The sequence below is a fragment of the Solenopsis invicta genome, chromosome 8 (assembly GCF_016802725.1).
Source record: "Solenopsis invicta isolate M01_SB chromosome 8, UNIL_Sinv_3.0, whole genome shotgun sequence".
Classification (NCBI taxonomy): Eukaryota; Metazoa; Arthropoda; class Insecta; order Hymenoptera; family Formicidae; genus Solenopsis; species Solenopsis invicta.
Genome location: NC_052671.1, coordinates 5879064 through 5899008, shown reverse-complemented (window position 1 = coordinate 5899008; position 19945 = coordinate 5879064). Strand labels below are relative to the sequence as shown.

The following is a 19945-nucleotide window of genomic DNA, read 5'->3' as shown; positions in this document are numbered from 1 at the left end:
CACATACAACACACCAGCTCTCTCTTCATCGAGAATTGATGCTTTATAGTACCAAGGTTGATTGCAAAGCAGGATTTTATGGCCGGCATTGCGATTCAATTGCTTCTTATAAGTTTCTCAACCGTAGAAATTTTCTAATTGTGTTCAAAGTTTAGGTTTGACAGCAGCCATTGTATTCATTGAAAATGTGCAGAGCATCATCAAACTGTATACAAAAGTGTCTTATGTAAAATATGACATACGCAAATCAGGCAAAAAAGTCTTAGAGATTTCCTCTATAGATATCTATCTCAAAGATCTGCTGATGCACCCGAACGTGCTTTGTAGATAAAAATTGAGCCAAACTGTGCGTCATCAACAGCATTCCAAACAATGATACCATGACGAAGCTTTGTTATCTGTTTCCAGGTTAGTAATGTTTTTTCGGAAGAATCGCTTTATATCAGGCTTGCCAACAATTTATTTCCAATGCTTGCATTGAAAGGTATTCGCGATAAATAGCATCACAAATACCCGAAAAATGAAAGAAAGCAACCAACATTTTTTTTTAAAGAGATCAGAGAGTAGACTTTAAATATGTCAACGTATTTTTTAACTGATAATCCACTTATAACGGAATATTCCATCTCTGCTTTTACTTTTATTAACGAATTAACTTGGAAATATTTTAATATCTTTGTCCATTTAAATAATATATCTCTCCCCCTTCCCTCGATCGATGAAATTAAAGAATAATTTTAAAATACGAAGAACGACAAACTGCAATATAATTACGATGAATCAGGTTATTGTCATCAAAAATTTGTTTCTACTCATGATTAGACGTCAATCAATATTATCATGCATACGTAATTCGAAAATTGGTTCCCTCAAGGCGACATTATCGAATAGACAGATCATTGTCGCGAAACTGATGCTCACCGCGATACCGGCGGCGATAATGAGACGCGTACTTTAATCGCGTTCCGCGCACTGCGGAACGCAGTTAATCTTCGTTATTGCACGTCGTGACGTCGACGCGTAATCGTTATATACGGCGCGAGATGGACGCGAGCAATTTTGATCAATGTAACAGTTTCCTCAAACGAGCGGAACGCCTCCGACCTGCTCTTGCGAGCGCGAGCGTATCGTTTACGTGAGTCAGTCTCGCTTAGGTCGAAAAGAGGTCCTCGTTTCGGGAACGAAATCACCGGCCTGAAGAGCGGGCATGCTTCTTGCTTATTTTTTCCTCAAAAACAGCCAATTTCGTGTAATCTTCTTGCGAGAGCGGGGCGTGGCTCAGACCACAGGGATACTTTGGTAGGCAACTGCGACGTGTGTCATTAACCGAATCCTTCAACTGACCGTGGTCGGTCTCTGCTTCCCCCTTTTCGAAGTTGAATGAATAAGTTTAGAATTACGAAGGTGTGGTCCACCCGAACTGACCGTAGGTTAATGATACGCGTAGCAATAATCTCTAAAGAGTTCCTACATGCTCAGTATTATTTGCACAATATTATTAATCGTCTAAAAGCTATATTTAGTTTTCAATTCTCTAAAAAAAATATTATACAAGCGGCTGCTTAATATGCGATGTCTCGATATTCCTTAAAAAAAAAAAAAAACCGAAGAAATGAAGAATTGAAGAATATCGCTAGATAGTTTGATTGACATGGCAATTAATATTGGACATTATTAGAATTGTCAAATGTAGTTAGCGTCACGACAAGTCTCTAGGATTTTTCACATATCTTTTAGTGTCGCGCAAAACACGTCCATGACCTACATGTGTGTGCGCGCGTTCAGCGGTAAAGCACTAAAGATCACGTCATACGGAGGCGTAAGCACTTACATTAAAATCAAACATCGCACAATTTTCTCATAAAAATTCATTCCATCTGTAACGCATATACGTCGTATGTACTCTAACGTCTTAATTGAACAAGAAATTGCCAGGCATCTCCATCGGCGCGCAAGAACCTAACAACCGGGATGCAGGCGTAAGAGCATTTTAGTACCACGCTATTAACCGGCTAATCTATTTTGAAATTAATGTCGGAAAAGAGCTGATATTATCGCGGCGCGAGACCAGTCCGGCCGGTCGGCGATTGTCGACCGGCGGCGGCGGGAGCTCTCCGCGAACTCTCCTATCGTTTGCCGAACGGCGATAAACAAACGTCGCGTCGATACAAATCCGTCTTCGCGCGGACATTACGCGTGGTCAACCGTAAACGCGTGTTCTACTACGAGGTAGAGGTCTCATCTGCCGACGATACCCGTAGTCATCCCACATCCCACCCGCCGCAGAAACACCCTCCACTTCCGCCTGGCTTGGCAGCCACTCCTCTCAGCAGCCTCCGATGATACTTCCTCTCGCGCGCGTGTATCTCGTCAGTCGGCCTGGAGCCACGTGCGTGTGCTCGCTCGAGTGGCTCCCGCACGAGCGACACATCGGACAGTGTCATTTCGTGCCGATGAATCGCGCGATCGAGCTGTTCTACTGCGCGTACGTCCGATGACAGATGAACGTCTTTGAGCGGGGTTACCGGTGTAGAAAGACGATTGCATTTCCCGAGTCATACTCATACACGCACACACACATATATATACATTCGTCTTCATTATCGAAAAATCGATCGATGAGAAAGCTAGCTGCAGAGAATCCAGCTGCTAATGGACTAAGAGAGATACCGGCTTGTTGATGACGTACGCGGGATAGGATAATTGACGAAGAACTCGGGAAAGAAAAAGCTGAAGAGTAACTAAAAAGCAGCTCTACCAATTTATCTGTGTCAAGATGCCGAGACTACACACGCAATGCACCTAACATATTAAATGTTCTTTCATCTCGTCGAGAAACAAATAGCACGAGATACTAATGGATACAGGATGCTCATACGTGTTCAACGAATCCAAGATCCAGTAGCTCGCGAAGAATACAATCGCGTAATCGAACGCCGACTCAAAGGAGGACCGAAATATCTCATCGCGAGTTCATCGATCAAGCTTGCCGAGACGCGGTATGATTCGCCACCAATGCCGACGGCGTATGTACGCGGGAGAGTGCTTCGAGGAAGAACAAAGATATCACCGCGAGCTGAGAGCGACTAGGTAGCTCTCAAAGGTGAAGACAGACAGTCGGTTGGAAGTCGGGAGAACTAAAAATATCAGCCGGTTCCGCGGTTGGCCGGCGGTGTGCGCCCGCAGCAGCCCCGCCACGTCGTCGTATATTCCACGCTGGACAATTTTACCGGCTGGAGAGGAGAGTGATATCTCCATGAGACAGGGCTCGCCTTTAATCTCGCGGACGGCGATTCGCGGTAAACGACTATCCGGCACGATCGTCGTTACCGCAACGAGCCCGCCGACAGACCGGACATTCACGGGGAACGCGATCGCGCCGCGTCTTCACGCGTGATCTACGGTGGGCTGCGTCTCCGTCTACCACCGCTACTCGTCGTCGCGACGTCGCGTCGTCCACCGTCGTCTGCTATTGCTGTACACACTCGTCGAAGATAACGTCAAAAATAGCAGGTATAGTCATGTGAATTGAAACGCCAAGGCAAAGGCTACTGGCGTCTCCGCGTCGTCTACGTCGTTTGCTCGACCTTGATGCATCAATGAACTTTTTTACAACTTCGAGCTATTTATTCTTTCGGGCGTGTTGAAGCACCGGGGTAAGATTTCCCCCGTTGGTGCACGTTATTTAGGGAACCGAGGTATATAAGCAAGCCAAGTTCTCGCGTTCTCCAAGGGGGTAGAGACGTCAAGTACGATCTTTTGATCTTGTAACGATTTACGCGCGAGAATGAAACGTCAAACGGTTTCGTTGGATACAAACTAGTTAAAATGCATGAAATGTGTATTTTTTTACATCGCGCTCGTCTGACTTGAAGACCGGCTGGAGGAGATATAAATCATACTGCGCTATAATAGGAATCTTCGCGGCACGTGTAAAATACGCGGGATATCGTTATTGGAATCATCACTGAAGTTCCACTTTATATGATTAAACGCATGTCACAAACTTTTCATTGCCGTACCAGAAGTAACTTTTCAAATAATATTAATGCGATTCGTTTGAGAAATTGCCTTAACGGATGCAATCCTTGGGTACTTCTGCATAACTTCTGAGAAAGTAACCCAACTTTCTCCGTACAAAATAATTCTAACGTTCTTACGCTGCTAATTCGTGTAACCTAAGATCTATCTGCATTGGGTTTCAGATCGAGTTCGGACTTGGGGCGCAGTGTCAAGGCCAAGAGCCCGTCGTTTCTCGCGACAGACGGATTAGACGACGGTGGTGCTCGAGCATCGGAGAATCGAGCCACGGAGAGTCTCCCCCGGTCTCACCGACGGTATTTCACAGCGCGGTTGTTTGAAATTCTTCGCGTGGAGTCGCGCCCGTATTTATAGATCCGCGTGTGGCGGTGCGGTTCGTAGGGCCACGTACGCGAGCGCGCGGCACACGCACGTTGGCTCCCTCGTCCTCCGTCGCCAGGGTGGGTAGGTAGATACGCGTGGAACAGCCGTCGAGAGACCGAGCGAGCCACGTCGGGCCCACGTTTGCAGGGAGCGAGCGGCAGCACGTCGCGATCATGACGCGATGCGTCCGCGACAGAAGCACCACCGGTCTGCCTCGCCGCCGACGAATGCGTCCCCGTCGCCGTCGAACCGTCTGCGCTCGTCGCCCTGCTGGCTGCGATCCACCGATCCACTTCCGGGCATGATCGCCGGCGACGCCGCCACGATCTTTCGAGTTTTCGTCGTCTTGCTCACCCTCGGTTACGTGGTCGCTGCCAACTGTTCGGTAAGTGTCTCGTACACATCGACGGCATCAATAAAAAATATTGCGATTGCAAAGTTGTAATTCTTCAGATTTCTGACACTGTTTTCATTGCGAATTATCATTCATCTATTGCAACAAGAATAAAATACAAAGTTGTATAAATCGCGGGAGTTTTTATATTATTCTTTTAAATCGTATTTAATATATAACATTGAAAAATAATTGTAATTGAAACAAATGTAATTGCAATGTTATTATTAATGCCACCAGCATGCTACTTTATCTTTCTGTATCTCTTGTATTTTATCATCAATAATATCGAGAATCATATCAAAATGATATTTAAGTTGAGCACAATGAAAAAATTTTAGATTAAAACATTATTTTTATCTACAAGAAGATCATTATCTGTAAAATATCATTATAGGTTGATAGCAAAATCATAAAATATATACAAGCTGTAACGCAGTTGCTCCGTCAATTCTTGACAAATTTGAAATCGATTATTATATACTCAAAAAACAGTTTTGCAAGTATAGCTTTTTGGCTGCAAAACTAAAGTGGAAAAATGATTAATAAATATTGTGATATCGTAAATGTTTGATACATAACCAATCTAAATAATAGAGACAGAATTTAATTATATCTGAACTGTTTATTTAGAAAATTTTTCTATGACATATATTCATGTGAAGATCAATTACACTTGTTACAAAATAATAAATTAGAAATTTTCTAGATATTGCTAAATTACTATAAATTTTGTTATAAGTTTTATACGTGGCAAACAATATTTTAACAGATACAAAAAAATAGCCAAAGATAAATTCTTGTTGTGTGACACCTAGAAATCTACTTACATCAGCAAAACACATTTTTTGAATGCATCAGATCAATTATTTGAATACGTATTTTTTGCGAAAGTTAGAAGCCGCGTGGAATTACATTGTCAACTGAAAAGAATTCCGCTAACTACTAACTGAAGCATAATGGGCAATAGTTCTCACGATTACGATGCGTTTAGCCTCTGTAGACGCAGAAGTATCGACCCCGCATCATATTACGGGAAGCAAAGACTTTCCTGACCGATCGATTATTGATCGTAAAATCGTTTAGTTGGGAAAAACGGGGTATTACGCGTACCTTGTACCAAGCTAATGCACTGTAATTTTGGATATTCATCGTGTACGAGTTTACTTAATTGGTTTGCCGAATCGTATCTGGTAATATCTAGCCGGCAGTTAATACACACCGTAATTTCAGAAAGCGCGTGTAATCTCGCGCTTCAAATTTGATGTAGAATAAATTGATATTGACCTGAATAATATAAATTTGTGAAAAATTATACTCAATCTCGAGTTCCCGCTTACGTTCACACAGGCCGCACGCTACAATTTTATGTGTCCGCTATATTTATTCACTTACATCTTAATTAATAAACTAAAAACTTTGAATGCGCGTAGACAAATACTTATAAATTCATTCAACGAAATCAAAATCGAAATGCTCTGGATGGGATTTTGCATGAAGATTAAAATTAAGTGCCTACTTGGCACAAAGAGAATATTCTCGTACTAAATTCAGTTTGAACTGATCCGGATTAATGTAGTCTAATTTATCAAAAGTAAATTGGTAATTAGTAGGAATATTAGGGAAGATGGAAAGGTTCAAGAGGCCTAAAGGAATCGATAAAGCATCGTGTCGGCAGAAACCTAGCAATACTAGCGCAATTACTGACCAAAGCGGAGAAACCTCGTTTTAGTTAAGCACGTCGGGATAATTACTGTAATTTCGTTTCGTGACCATTCTTAGGCTGCAATAATCATTTACAGTTTTCGAGGTTAATATGCCGACACGTAAACTAGTTCTATCGCTAGTCGGCCGGTAATAACATTGCTCGAAATCCTCATTTTATTGTAACTGCCACGATTTGAAAAGAGGTCCACGTCCAGGTGCGGGAACCAACGAGGTATTTATATTTCGCAAAACACGAGGTTCCGTTACGAGCGAGGCTAAAGCGGACGCGCTGAAAATTATGTGAACTCTGCGAAAGATGAACGTTAGTTAGACACAATGTATCCATCCTCCAAAGAGAACGCGGAAGTGTTAAACTTTTAACGTCAAATGGCAATTATTAACTTAGCTTACATAATATAGAACACGCAACGTGTTTCTTGCGTAAAGTTTAAGTATTCTTCTTTTTTTTCTTCCTTCTAATTATGTAGACACGATCGACAAGGCCGATCGTCGAAGTACGTCTCGGCGTCGGAAAAGTTTCGCGTCGCGCAACACTGTTCAGCGATCGTCTCGGGCGTTGTATCCGGTGACTTTGTATCGAAATTTAGCGGTGCACGCGCGAAAGAGAGAGTGCCAATCTTCAGAGATAAGATCCTCGTCAGTTGTAGCGAAACGTGGGTTATATTTGGCCGGACGAATGCCATACTTCGGCTCTTTCGATGCACGTATATATATATGTATATGACGTTGCCGTGCGTGGATGATATCACGTCGTAATCGGGCATTCGCGAAATCACACGTCGGGGTTATCGCGCCAGGCACGATCGTTTGGTCAGTCGTGCCAAATGATCCGCCAGCTAGCACTATCGATATCCGATTGCCCGTATCCTTTGGCTATATAGGCGGAAGGAAAGAGAGAACGAGTAGGAAGATTCGATGCATTCATACGTATCTGTGGACGACAGATAGAGAAACGGATAAGAATGTATCTGAGTCCTCTTATCCGATACGTCCAACTAATAAGCCAATTTACGGTACAATCGGCGTCAAAACAGACATTCGCCAGATATTCTGTAGACGTTGGAAGTGCGACGCTGTTTCATCCTCGATGTAACTTGTCAACCGTAAATTCGAATTTGTTGAAAATAATCGAACGGCGGATATTTGTTTCTCTAGTTTATCCGGCAATGCGGCGATATCGCGATCGCCTGGTATTTGGAACGCGAGCGTGTGTTTTTACAGCGGTCTCTCCGCATCCATTTTACCGAGCGAAGGTCTGTTTATTGCTATGTCGATTAGAACTGACGTTTGCGAGCTAGGGTATAGGAAGTCTCGAGGAAACTTAACTGCATCGTCCTTTCAGCTCGTTTATTAACATGCCCCGTCATGTAAATACTGCCAATAGGTAGGACGCTCTCTTGAGATGTCGTTAAGTATCTTGACGTATAGTTTCTCTCTAGATAAGTGTAAATGTAATGTCACCCAATTACTAAATTATAATATTCATTCCTCATATTTACGAAAGTATGCATTTCTTTTTTTAATGTTGATCATCATCGGCGCATACATTATGCAACTTCGCTTAAATGTCTTATCGAGTTTTGTCACGCCAGAGAAGCGACTCGTATCAATACACTGACAGCGTAATCACTCCTGCGCAATAATTCCGCCTTTCTATACGGCAGAAGAGCAAAACAACTTTTCCTGTACAACTCCTTGGCACCCCATGAAGAGCTCCTTGCGTTCTACCGAGTAAGCTCTAAAGTTGAAGAAGCACCTCTCGCATCCCGAAGAGTTGAATCAACCGCAACGTCGATTTTCCAATTAACAGCCGCTTCTCGGCATTAAAGTGAGTGTAGTCGGACGTTCGCGAAGGAGACGTTGCATCAATCGCTGAACATCTGACTTTCTAACCGCGTAGGTATCACTCGTCGACGGTTGACCTCGGCCCTGTTGCATGTACCACGGACATCCCGCAGTGAAACTTCCTGTCGCGTTATCCTCGGAGATGCTCGTGTAGTACCCTATTATCATAACGCCGAAAGGCCCTGTCGGAACATTCCAGCAGCTGTTTCCACTTTCCCGAAGAAGCAATGTTCCTTCGCCGGACATCACCGCGAACTCTGACGCGAACACGCGGCAACGGAAGCTCGTCCAAATGATTTCTCCGCCTCCATTGAAGGATCGTCAATCGTTTCGCCGAGAAAACGTTAACTCGTAATCGTGCGTAAAATATTACTAATGTCAGTACTAAATACTTTTTTTGCGTTTAGTCCTGAGAGAAAATATTCTTTTATTATTTAAATCGATGGATAGTTCGACAAAATTTATATTGTATTGACTATTATATATCAGCACGAAAGTATGTATTTCATAAGCAAAGGTCTTTATTACATTGCTTTTTTATATTAAAATATAATTACATATATAATTTTATAAGATTGCAGAGCCGACTCGCATCAGCCTACTCGCGCTAAATTTATCGCGTTCGGCAATGAATTGCTATTTTTCGACAGCATCTCGAATATCTCGAATACCGTATCCCAAGAGACGTGTGTTCGTTAAAAAAAAAAAAAAAAAGAAAGAAAGAAGCAAAGAAAAAGAGCAAAATCCATGCGCCGCGAATTAAATCGCCTAATGGAGAATCGCCGGCCCTTCTTTCGCTTCATTAAGTTACGCAAAAAACGTACGGATACCGCGTGCTTTTCACCGGCGCAAGAACAGCCGGGAAAGACTGGAACGTCTCGTTGGCACCCCGTGGAGAATCCTCTCCCTCTCCTGCGGGACCCTCCGGATCACTCGGCAACTCCTTCTGGCGGATCCAGCTCGATTAGCTTCTTACTGTGTATCGTGACGACTACCGCGTGGAATTTCAGCCCGTTGTCGGGCAGGAAGTATGTGAGTCTCGCGGCTGATAAAAAGTTGCCGTCATCGTGGAAAGAAACGTGGTACCACGCGGGATTGACGGGAAAGAGGGAGAGAGGTGCAAGGGGGTCGGGTCTCGGGAGAGGACGAAGAGAACGTAAAGAAGGATGAGAGAGAGAGAATGTCGCGTACGGTTCCCTTCAGCAGCGTCCTCAGACTTGCAACCGCCTCCGAGATGCGTTCGTTTATCTCTCTTTCTTTCTTTCGTAAGATTCTCGGTGTCCGTTAGGGCCTGTCTCTCCTCCGTTCCATCCACCCCCGTCCGGTCCGCCTGTCGTTCCTCATCTCCTTCCTGGTGGTTTCTTTGCCGAGACGTTTCACGTCGTCTGTGCCAAGACCGGCGATTCCATTGTCTCGTCGTCGATGTACGTGAGGAAAGCGGTCGCGGCGGAACGAACGATTAAAATTCAGCGATCGGCCGCGAGTTCAATGCGTGATTGTCGAGGCCTCGATCACCGAAGAATCCGATACACACCACGGCTCATGACACGAATTACTGTTTCACGTTTGATTCATCGATGAGAGACGCATGATTTGCTTAAGCACTTTACGCTTTGTCGCGTAACGTACGTTTGAATGAAATATTTGCTTAATGGCATTTACGTGTCTGTGTAAAAGAATGACGTTTAAAGAATGAGATATTTCGAAATTTTTATCGTGTCACAATCTAATCCGTGCACTTCAAGCAATAGATCATGCTTCATGTGATATCTACATCAAGTTGTACTCCGCAGTAGAGAAAAAAGTCGGAATTTTACACGCCCCCAATTATCTTGTTAACGGATAATAACATTTATGAATTACGCTCATAAATGGCATCTCTAAATCTACGAGACAAGCGCGTAAAATTATGATAACCGGTTAGCACGATTGGTGCACTGCTGCACGTGACATTGTGCCTTTACTTTAGATTTAGCAATCGTCGTACATAGAGTGGGAATGTCTCGAAACAAGTTATTCCGGTATAACTCGTCTACGCACAAAGACCTGCCTTCATTAATATCGCGTATTAACCGATGCCTATGTAGGTTGTCTGCTGAAATGAATGTACCGTTTCCGGTAAACGTGGGTCATCCTATTTGAGACAGCGGGACCAAAATTTCATCGTCGTGAAAGAATTCGCGTTAAAGTTATTTTTACACAACCCGCTAACATTCAAATTAGCCTTACAAAAAACACAAAAATTTACTAAGATATATTTATCATACACTCATTAAATGGTCTGACATATTTTTTTACATGTCAGATGTTAATGAATAAAATTATTAATTTAACAACTATACTCGGAAAGAATAATTTTGCTGAAATACAGATTTGAAAGTAATTACGTGGAACCATTTAAAAAATTGTATCGAATGTTTAACTTGGTTGGTAGAAAAATGAAAACTATTTCCAGCAACATTAGCACGATTGGACGTTCTACAGAATTATTTTGATGACTCGACATAAAATTATTTTCTGATCTACATCTACCTAAATTTTTAGATGCTGCAGTAAAATTGTTCTATTCGTGTATTTGCATACTTGAGAGGAAAAAAATCAAGATGAAAGCACGTTTCAATTTTATCGTGTCTAATAAAACGAAGATAGGATGAGGAAGCGACGAGCGGCTATTATGATAGTTCCGCATAGAAGCGTATCAATAGAATTCTCGTAAAATTAGCCGCGGGTGCTGATGTATCTCGCGTAGAACCTTTCATGCGAGCGAATGCCAGTGGAGAGGAACAATGAGAAATTACACAGTCCTAATAATATAAAGCGGTGGCGTACAGTGTCGGAGACGCTGATCCGGAAATAACCGTGCCCATAAATGCAAACGCGAATGTGTGAAAGAACGAACGAAGGGAAATAAAGAACAGCAGGTAGAAGAAGAAACAGTTGGAGATGGTTAAAAGCGCTGCAGGTGAATCCCTTTGTTACGTCTCTCAAACGATCATAATGATCAGTTTTACAGCCTAAATTTCCATTTGAGACGCCGCTGTAAATTAACTTGGAGCTCCTATTTGGAGGAATCGTGTGCGCGTCTTCCGACATTTCTTATCGCTCTCGTAAATTTCTATTTATACTCGTAGAAAATTGGACGACATTAACCTATGGAATTAATTTAGCTCGTAATTTATTAATCTTACGTAACGCACTTCCGTTGTATGCGAGATACAATGCAGTTACGATGCGTATCGAAATAATCAGATCCGGTCTCAAGAGAATTGCATCATTAAGAACACTTATAGGAGCTTAAAGTGATTGAGGGAAGCAAATAAAGTATAAAGAGAAGAGCACTGAGACAAGCTTTCGACACGACGACGCGAATTGATATGTTACTTATAAATTAACCCCGCATACACACGTGATTAGCGAATGGAGAATAAACGCTGTGATATTTACGCGATCGTAAATAATTTTATCAAGATGTAATCCTCCGAATGAATATTGGTATTTAATTACGACAATAACTCTTAATTCGAATATTGCTCGCGGTAACATTCTGCTTGAACTTTATCAGTGTCGACTTGACAGAGATATCTTAGAATATTTCGCAGAGTTGTGATACAAAAATAATTTTGTTGCGTTAAGCCGTGCATTAAACGAAACGAACACTGTAAATCAAATGACACGTTCTTACCGCGGCACTGAGAGATTGCAACAAACATTAACTTTATTACGTTTTTCTTCTAAACTCTGAAAGTTTAGAGGAGAGGCATAATAAAGAAGTGAAGTCGTTACTGCGGCTAGTAATAAATTCTGCGCACTCTCACTCACGCTGGAAAGGCAACTGAGAAATTATGTAACCTGTGACATATTAGACGCATAATATTACCGCAAATGGATCAGAAGAGAAGATAAAGATCAAACTGCGGTGAGTGGCTCAGTCGGATTGCGAGAGCTGGGAAGCGAAACGATTCGCGGTTCTGAAGGTTCTACGAGGAAATCGTTTTCGTCATGGACAATGTCATTCGCGGAATAGATGACGGCGATTTTTCAGGTCGGGCCACGTGCGTTTATTGCAGCTATTAAAAATCTAATTAAAATGGAGCAGCATTTACGAGCTCTCGTAAACTTCAACGCGAAAGGATATCGAACCCTTATATAAAGAGGCGGCGCAAAAAGAGAAATGACACAGCGTTGTTACGCTCGGTGACGAGCGACGCGTTGTGGAACGGGCTGCGTTTCGAGGGGCACAGACTGCTCTTAACAACTGCCGATTCAAACGGCACGGTATTATTGTACTTTACGATGCTGCCTATTGCTTTAATCGATTGTTGGCAGGACGGAATAAACGCGAATTTGATGCGCGTTGCGAGTTGCGGTCCCGCGTTACGAGTCTAACATTATTCATGCAACCATCGCGACAATGTCGTAATGATCATTCTGATTATACGTGCGAGCATACTCTTGCGGTTATGCCTCTCTATAAGGCGGCGAACCCGAAACAAATGTCCCGGCGGCTGCGCCAAAGTTGTAAGCGTAATTTCTCTTGGGAACAAATGAACGAATACATCATGTGGTCAGATACACCACTCAAATTACACGATGATTACATCAATTTTAATATAATTTATTTGTTTAATAAATATTAATTTACTTGCTATATAGAAGCATTCGCGTTTACAATATAACTTTATTAATTTATTAGTCTTTTTAGTCAATTTCCCATTCTATTCTTTAAGATAAAGTCGAATGAAATTATTAATAAAATCTTAGAGATCATCTTCTTAAAGATCAACAAATACAACAAGAATGGCTTTCCGATTGTGCGTGTACCATAAATCAGATCACGAACTCGCCATAGCGAGCATTCCGTTGACAGCGCGGCGAGACAACAACCGGGGCCACGAGATCCCACATTGAATTTGTAGCAACCCTTCTTCGCTGAAGAAGTCGCAAACCATTTTCGGACATTGAGCAACGACGTTACCATCTAGGGAGGTGTTAATTCGTGAAACGAATATCGCTCTTTTTAGATCCCTTGTCTTCGTGCGGGCAACTATTCGTACAAAATTTACGAAATTCACAGATTAGCATGTTTAAAAAATTAGTATTACTAAGATAAGCTATAAATTTTCACGTTATAATTATTAATTTTTTTTTAATAATAATTACGAATGGACAAGATTACAGATTGAAAGATATAGAAGCAAATTGATGTTAGCGAAATAAATGTTTATCGGAGACAATTTAGCTCAAGAAACTGTAGGAAGTATAATGTGCGAGATGAAAGCACATGTCGTGGCACCCATGCGTCGATCTCGTAATATTAAAATATGCGCGGACACGGTGGGCAGACCGGCCACGATACCATCTAAGGTATAGCTTAGGCGCTAGCTCGGGAAACGGCTTCCGAACCTTTCTTCGTCTACCATCCAAAACGGCTTAAAGGTTTTTTTTCACATGGATTTACGATCGAGATTGAATCGAACAATGATCTTGAATTTTATCCGTTATAATGCGCTGTTATTTTTAAATTGCATAATTCAAATTTGCTAATTTTTTTCATCCTCTGATTTCCTCTTTCATTTTTATCATTAATCTCGTGTAATAACGTATTTTGTAATATGTTAGATTCTGTTGTATTAAATTACAGTACACAGATATAAATCAATTTTTTTTTCGTGGAATAGATATAAAAATATGAATATGGACTAAACAAAGAATATAAACGGATGAAAATATTAAATTATCTCAAATAAAAAATAAAAATTGCCCGTTACTAATCGTTTAACATGAAATAGATGTCAAAAAAAAATTTTCAAAAAATTGAAAGGTTTGATTAACTAATTAAGTTTCATATAAATTGACAAAATTTGTTTTTTTTTTGTGGACGCAGAGTGAAGATTCCTTAATAATTTGTACTATTCTCGCGTACATTTTGTAAACAATTTTTCAAACGGTGGAAGTCGTATTGGCAACATGTAACATGCTCTTCAACTTTACCCCATGGAATTGTCTTCCCTTTTAGCGACACAAACTTTTTGCGGGATCGTCACCGAGATGCAAGGTACCGCACGTCTCAGCCTAGTTTGGACACGCGAACCTTGCCGCATACAAATTTCTCTTACTTCATTTGTTGTCCTTTCCGAGATCGTCTTTTCTTTCACTTAACGTTTTTCTATCTAGCGTTTCATGTTTCAACAAACAATTACTAATGGATCATCGTCATCTGTTGTTTATCAAACAATTTTGTTATTATGGAGCAATTATCGGACAATATATTGTTCACGTTTGTGTTTCAATAGCGTCTCTATACATGTATCAGAATATCGTTTTGTTATGTTTGATTCAAGCTAATTAAATATTCACGGCACAGTCGAGAAATCCGGTTCGAACACACATGTATATAATTCTATTAACCTTTCAATAATATTCAACTCGTGGCAGTGCCTCTCGAAATACATGAAATCAATTCAATAAATGGTAATCATTCTGGAATCCTCGAAATGTTCCGAGATTCTAATTATTAAAAATTCATCGTGATCGCATTCGCAGAAGCGTTCGCACGAGCACAATCCGAATAAGAAATTCAATTGATAACTCGTGCATTCACAAAAAAATCTTACAGCGCGACGATATTAATTTTAAATTGCGACCGTTTTCAAGGGCATAGTCAAAAATTGTTCTTGTCTCGGTCTTTAAATGCTGAATAATGACAATGTTCGCACGTTAAAAATGAATATTTAATCACGGTTGTATGCCACTTTATAAAGATGACTGTCCAAAAGCGTGTCTCTTATTAAAATATGTTAAAATACCTCTATATTTTATAAAAACACATATTCAATTCATTATGAATACATTTACAGTAATGCATTTTTTTAAACACATTTTTTATTGTAGATTTTTCTACAGCATAAATTTGAAAACATGAATAAATGTTTTTATTTACATCAAGCGAATAACATATTTTTTTTCAAAATGTTTTGCCAACGAGTACTGTTTAAAGTTTCTCTCTTATTGCAAACTCAATATTAAAAATTCTTTGAGGTGATCAGTCTCGGTTACGTAATCAAATTTTGCGTCATTGTTATTTCGAACAACATTGGCGGTAGGCTGCTAAAAGGACGTTACGAATATCATTTTGAGCGCGTCTAAATTCATCAACTATAACGTATCATCGCGATTGCGATCAGTAACTATTACTGGGAATTTCAGAACGTAGATTTCGAGAAGCTCGAGAAGGCGCGACGGCAAAATGACAGTAATTTTATATGCCTACGTACTCTGTCGACACGGTGACATCGTGTAACGCATGATTAGCGCCGACGGCGATTACGTCGCGATGCCATTACCTACGGACAAATTGAGTTTAATGTCGCGACTTGGGCGTTACACAGCCTTGGAGCATACTAAATAATAAAACCAGTAGAGTGCTGGCCAGGTCGTATCTATTAAGTCTTTCGGTCTAGGACAGATAATTTCAAAGCATTTTAATCGTATCAGTATGCAGCCGTCGTCAATGTGTTTATCATATCGCATTATCTAGCCACTTGACACAAAAACGTGTCAAGTGACTAGATATTAATTCGATAAGGTCAAAACTTGAAGTACAATCTGTCACAACTTATTAATATGTTCAACAATAGTCATAGAATTTCTTAAATATCAAAATTCATAATAACTATTCGTAATAAATATTGTAACGTAAAAGTAGAATTTTGATTTAATAATGAAAAAATCTAGATATTATAATATTGTTAAATATATTTAAAAATTTTGTAGAATGAGGATAAGGCATTCGTCTTTGGAGTTAAGGGCAACGAAAGCTGCCTCCATTCGACCGATCAGCCGTCTACCGTAGAGCATTTGCCAAAGAACAGTAAGTGTATGTGCACTTTCCATAAATTTCCTCGTCCTGATCGAAAGTATTTTTTTTTCCAATATTCTCAACTTTATATACCACCATTATAATTCTAATCTATGTTCTCACATATTAATACTGTTATACAGAAGCGATAAAGTCGTACTTTACAAACTGGAGCGAGTGGTCGGTGTGCGATCGACATTGCACGCAAAATCGCGTCAGGAGGTGCCGATCGAAAAAAGATTGCGGGACCACTGTACTTAGGGTAAATATGCGAATGACATAATTATGCGATATCGTAACGATTTTTTATTAACAGTTTATCGTTCAGGAGGAACGTGGTTGCGAACATCATCGTGAGGTTCGCCAAAGGCGATGCAAACAACGCCAGCGCCGGGGACGTCGACGAAGAAACAAAAGATTTCACGTGGTTCAAGTAAGTCGTGACACGCGATAATAAATCGATTTTCGATTTGCTAATACACGCACGTGTTTTCGACAGGTACCTAAGGAAGCGGAGCCTAGGCATGGAAAACAAAAAGGCAAAAATAGCAAGGAGCACTCCGGAAAGCATTATGGAAAATGGAGCAAATGGTCGCCTTGCACGAGATTGTGCACTACTCAACGTCACAGGTATTACAAAAATTTGTATGTCACGTAACTAACACATCATACATTATTCATTCGTTCTGATCAGATGGTGCAGAAAGCCAGGCATCTGTGGGCGCGACGTGATACGAGAGAGCGCCTATTGCTACGTCGAAGGTAGCTTCTGCCAAAGATGGATCCATCGAAAAATTCGTGGTAGCCACGAAGAGGACGGCGATGGTACGCGTAATCCAACAAGATTGAATATTAATACAAAAATACAAGCGATCACTTTCATCGATTTTTTAGACTTGGTGTTGGACGAGTTCGAACTCAATCCTAACACTGTGGATAGTTTCGCTCCGGAGAAGCATTCGAACATTTGGAAATGTGGAGTGGCAAACACTCATAAAGGATCCAGATTATCATACTTTACGCGAATTATCGGCGGCCGTCCAACTACACCTGGTAGCTGGCCATGGCAAGTGGCCGTGCTAAATCGATTTCGGGTATGTTCGACGATAGTTCTATATTCTTATAAGCAAAAAATAATAGAAGTCTACAAAAAAGGCCTGTACAAATTATCGATGAAAAAAGAGGCTTCACATTGTCTAAAATCGATTGCTTTTTTCTTTTAGGAAGCTTTCTGCGGTGGAACATTGGTATCTCCAAGGTGGGTGTTAACTGCCGCGCACTGCATTAGAAAACGCCTCTACGTTCGCATTGGAGAGCACGATTTAACGGTGAAAGAAGGCACGGAATTGGAGCTTAGGGTAAATGTCACAGTCAAGAGCTAAATAGATAATTTGCCGCCGCGCTGATTAATCCTATGGTCACGTAGGTGGACTCGGTGACCATCCACCCGGAGTACGATGCTGATACCGTTGATAACGACGTGGCTCTACTTCGTTTACCAGTTACCTTGACCCCGTCTCCTTCGAGGGGAATCGCGTGTCTGCCTGCGCCAAAGCAGCCCTTACCTACGAACCAATTGTGCACCATTATCGGTTGGGGCAAGTCCAGCGTGACAGATGATTTCGGAACAGATGTGCTGCACGAAGTTAAAGTATATGCGATTTTAATAGAAAGAATTTAATTATTTAATAGTAGGCATACAAAACCAAATGCATATTTTATAATAGAAAAACAATACAAACGCTAAAATTTGATTTTAGGTTCCAATAGTGTCCCCAGAAACCTGCCGAGAGGTCTACATAGATTACAGAATTACGGACAATATGTTCTGTGCGGGTTATCGCCGTGGCAAAATGGATTCTTGCGCGGGTGACAGCGGAGGACCTCTGCTCTGCAGAGATCCACGGAAACCCGATCACCCGTGGACAATTTTTGGTATCACTAGTTTCGGCGAAGGTTGCGGCAAGCGCGGTAAATTCGGTATATACGCCAGACTGTCTAATTATGTGCGATGGATTACAAAGGTGATGAAACAAACGGACGATCATATCTAGGAAATATGGCGCATGTATTATAACTGTAATTAGTATTCATGCATAAACGAGCTTAAAAGTGAAAAATATAGCAAGCAATCGGGATACAAATTTTAAGTTGTATATCGATACGACAAAAAATGCTCCGCATTTAAAAGCGCTAAGTATAAAGTTAATTATACTGCAACCTGTTATTATACCGCACATTTTTTTTTTTTTTTCAAAATTGTATCGTTTTATATAAGAAGACAGGGAATGAAGTGTAACTTATGCGGAAATTATTGCGGTCAATTATACGAGTTTATATCGTTTTTCATTTATCTGTTTACTTAGGGTAATGTGTAATTGATTGCGAAAGCGACCGATTCGTAATCAAGAAGTCCTGGGATTCTGATCCTCATCCTACATTTTTATCAAAGGTTTCCTGTTGTCATCTTTACCATAAGAGATATTGCTCATTTGCTACGACATAATTAAAACAAAACAAAACAAAAAATCAAAATTTTCCAATTTGAATGTTTTAAATTAAAATTTTGTAATTTTTAAATATGATTTAGCCTATTAATTAAAAAAAAAATAAAAGTATCATTAACTCTTCAGTCTATTCAATTTTTATTAGAATTCTCTTTTCTTTGCAGATAAATAGAAAAAAAAACAACAATTTTTTTAGTCATGTAGCAAATGATAAATTCTCAATATTTTTCAGCTACCATTTTTGTTCTTTTCCAAAACTTGTATATTATAATCGTATATGCAAATATTTCTTTCAGACTCATTTTTACTAATGCAAAATAACACTGTAAATAATTCACATTATTCTTTTAATTAATCTTTTATTTGAAAAAAAAACATCGGGAAAAGAATAAAAACAGTTGTTGTGCAGCTTCGTATAGAAGTGACAAGCTCGTGAGTAACAGGTTACAATTCAAACCCATATATCCCACACATATAAATATATGGATTTTTTAAATTCGTAATCCTTAACGGGAATCAGAGGAACTACTGCTACTATTTTCAATGTTACATCTCTTTCATACAATTCTAATTTTTTTTTCTATTATCGCTTTTCTTATCATTTAATAGAAAGAATTTATAAGGAAACGTAAATAAAATGGAAAAAAGTGGTAAGAAAATAAAAGAATAATTTTGAGAAACATTCAAATTAATAGAACTGTACATAACGTTGTAGTCTAACATTGCTGTCATCTTCACAACAGTATTGTGTTTCAATTGTATTCTTCTTCAACAATATAAGAACATGGAGAGAGAATGTAGAAAAGTAAGATGTATCTGAATAATATCAATGTATATTATATATATATTGAGATACCATCTTGATTTTTATCGTTATAATATGCGGTCTTCTACGTGCGATGTTCTCATGTTGAAGAGGAATACAGTTGTAAAGTCAATGCTGTTGTAAAGATGGCAGCACAGTGATAGACTATAATGCTTTATATACAGAGTTCTGCTAACTCGATCGAACAGTTTCTTGAAATTATTCTCTCATTTTCTTTGCCATTTTTTTACATTATAAAAAAATTTATTAACGCGCTTAATGATATTCCAGTATTAACATACATATATGCATATTAATAGTGGAGTAGCATTAAGCATGTTACTAAATTTTTTTAATTGAATTTACACTTTGAGAAGTCCATTTCGGGATGTTGTTGCATAAAC

At 40.1% G+C, this 19945-nt stretch overlaps 2 protein-coding genes across 3 annotated transcripts in view; one reads left to right on the top strand and one right to left on the bottom strand.

Moving 5' to 3' along the window:
* Window positions 1-797: 797 nt before the first annotated feature.
* On the top strand, window positions 798-19111 carry LOC105196673 (coagulation factor VII). 2 transcript variants are annotated; one of them, XM_026135131.2, is made up of 11 exons: window positions 798-3513; window positions 4206-4337; window positions 4423-4789; window positions 16145-16241; window positions 16373-16491; window positions 16558-16662; window positions 16729-16859; window positions 16924-17323; window positions 17453-17587; window positions 17656-17880; window positions 17990-19111. In XM_026135131.2, the coding sequence occupies exons 3-11, from the start codon at window positions 4586-4588 to the stop codon at window positions 18281-18283; spliced, it is 1710 nt and encodes a 569-aa protein (XP_025990916.1). In that variant the 5' UTR covers window positions 798-3513; window positions 4206-4337; window positions 4423-4585; the 3' UTR covers window positions 18284-19111. The 2 variants fall into 2 exon arrangements, with proteins under 2 accessions (XP_025990916.1, XP_011161055.1); XM_011162753.3 differs by having other exon boundaries at window positions 975-3513; window positions 4206-4789; window positions 16924-17054; window positions 17124-17323.
* LOC105196715 (nuclear migration protein nudC) overlaps window positions 18469-19945 on the bottom strand; it is an 88104-nt gene continuing 86627 nt past the window's right edge. The window contains exon 7 of the mRNA XM_011162792.3: window positions 18469-19945. Coding sequence (XP_011161094.1) covers window positions 19894-19945 — 52 coding nt within the window. The 3' untranslated portion in view covers window positions 18469-19893.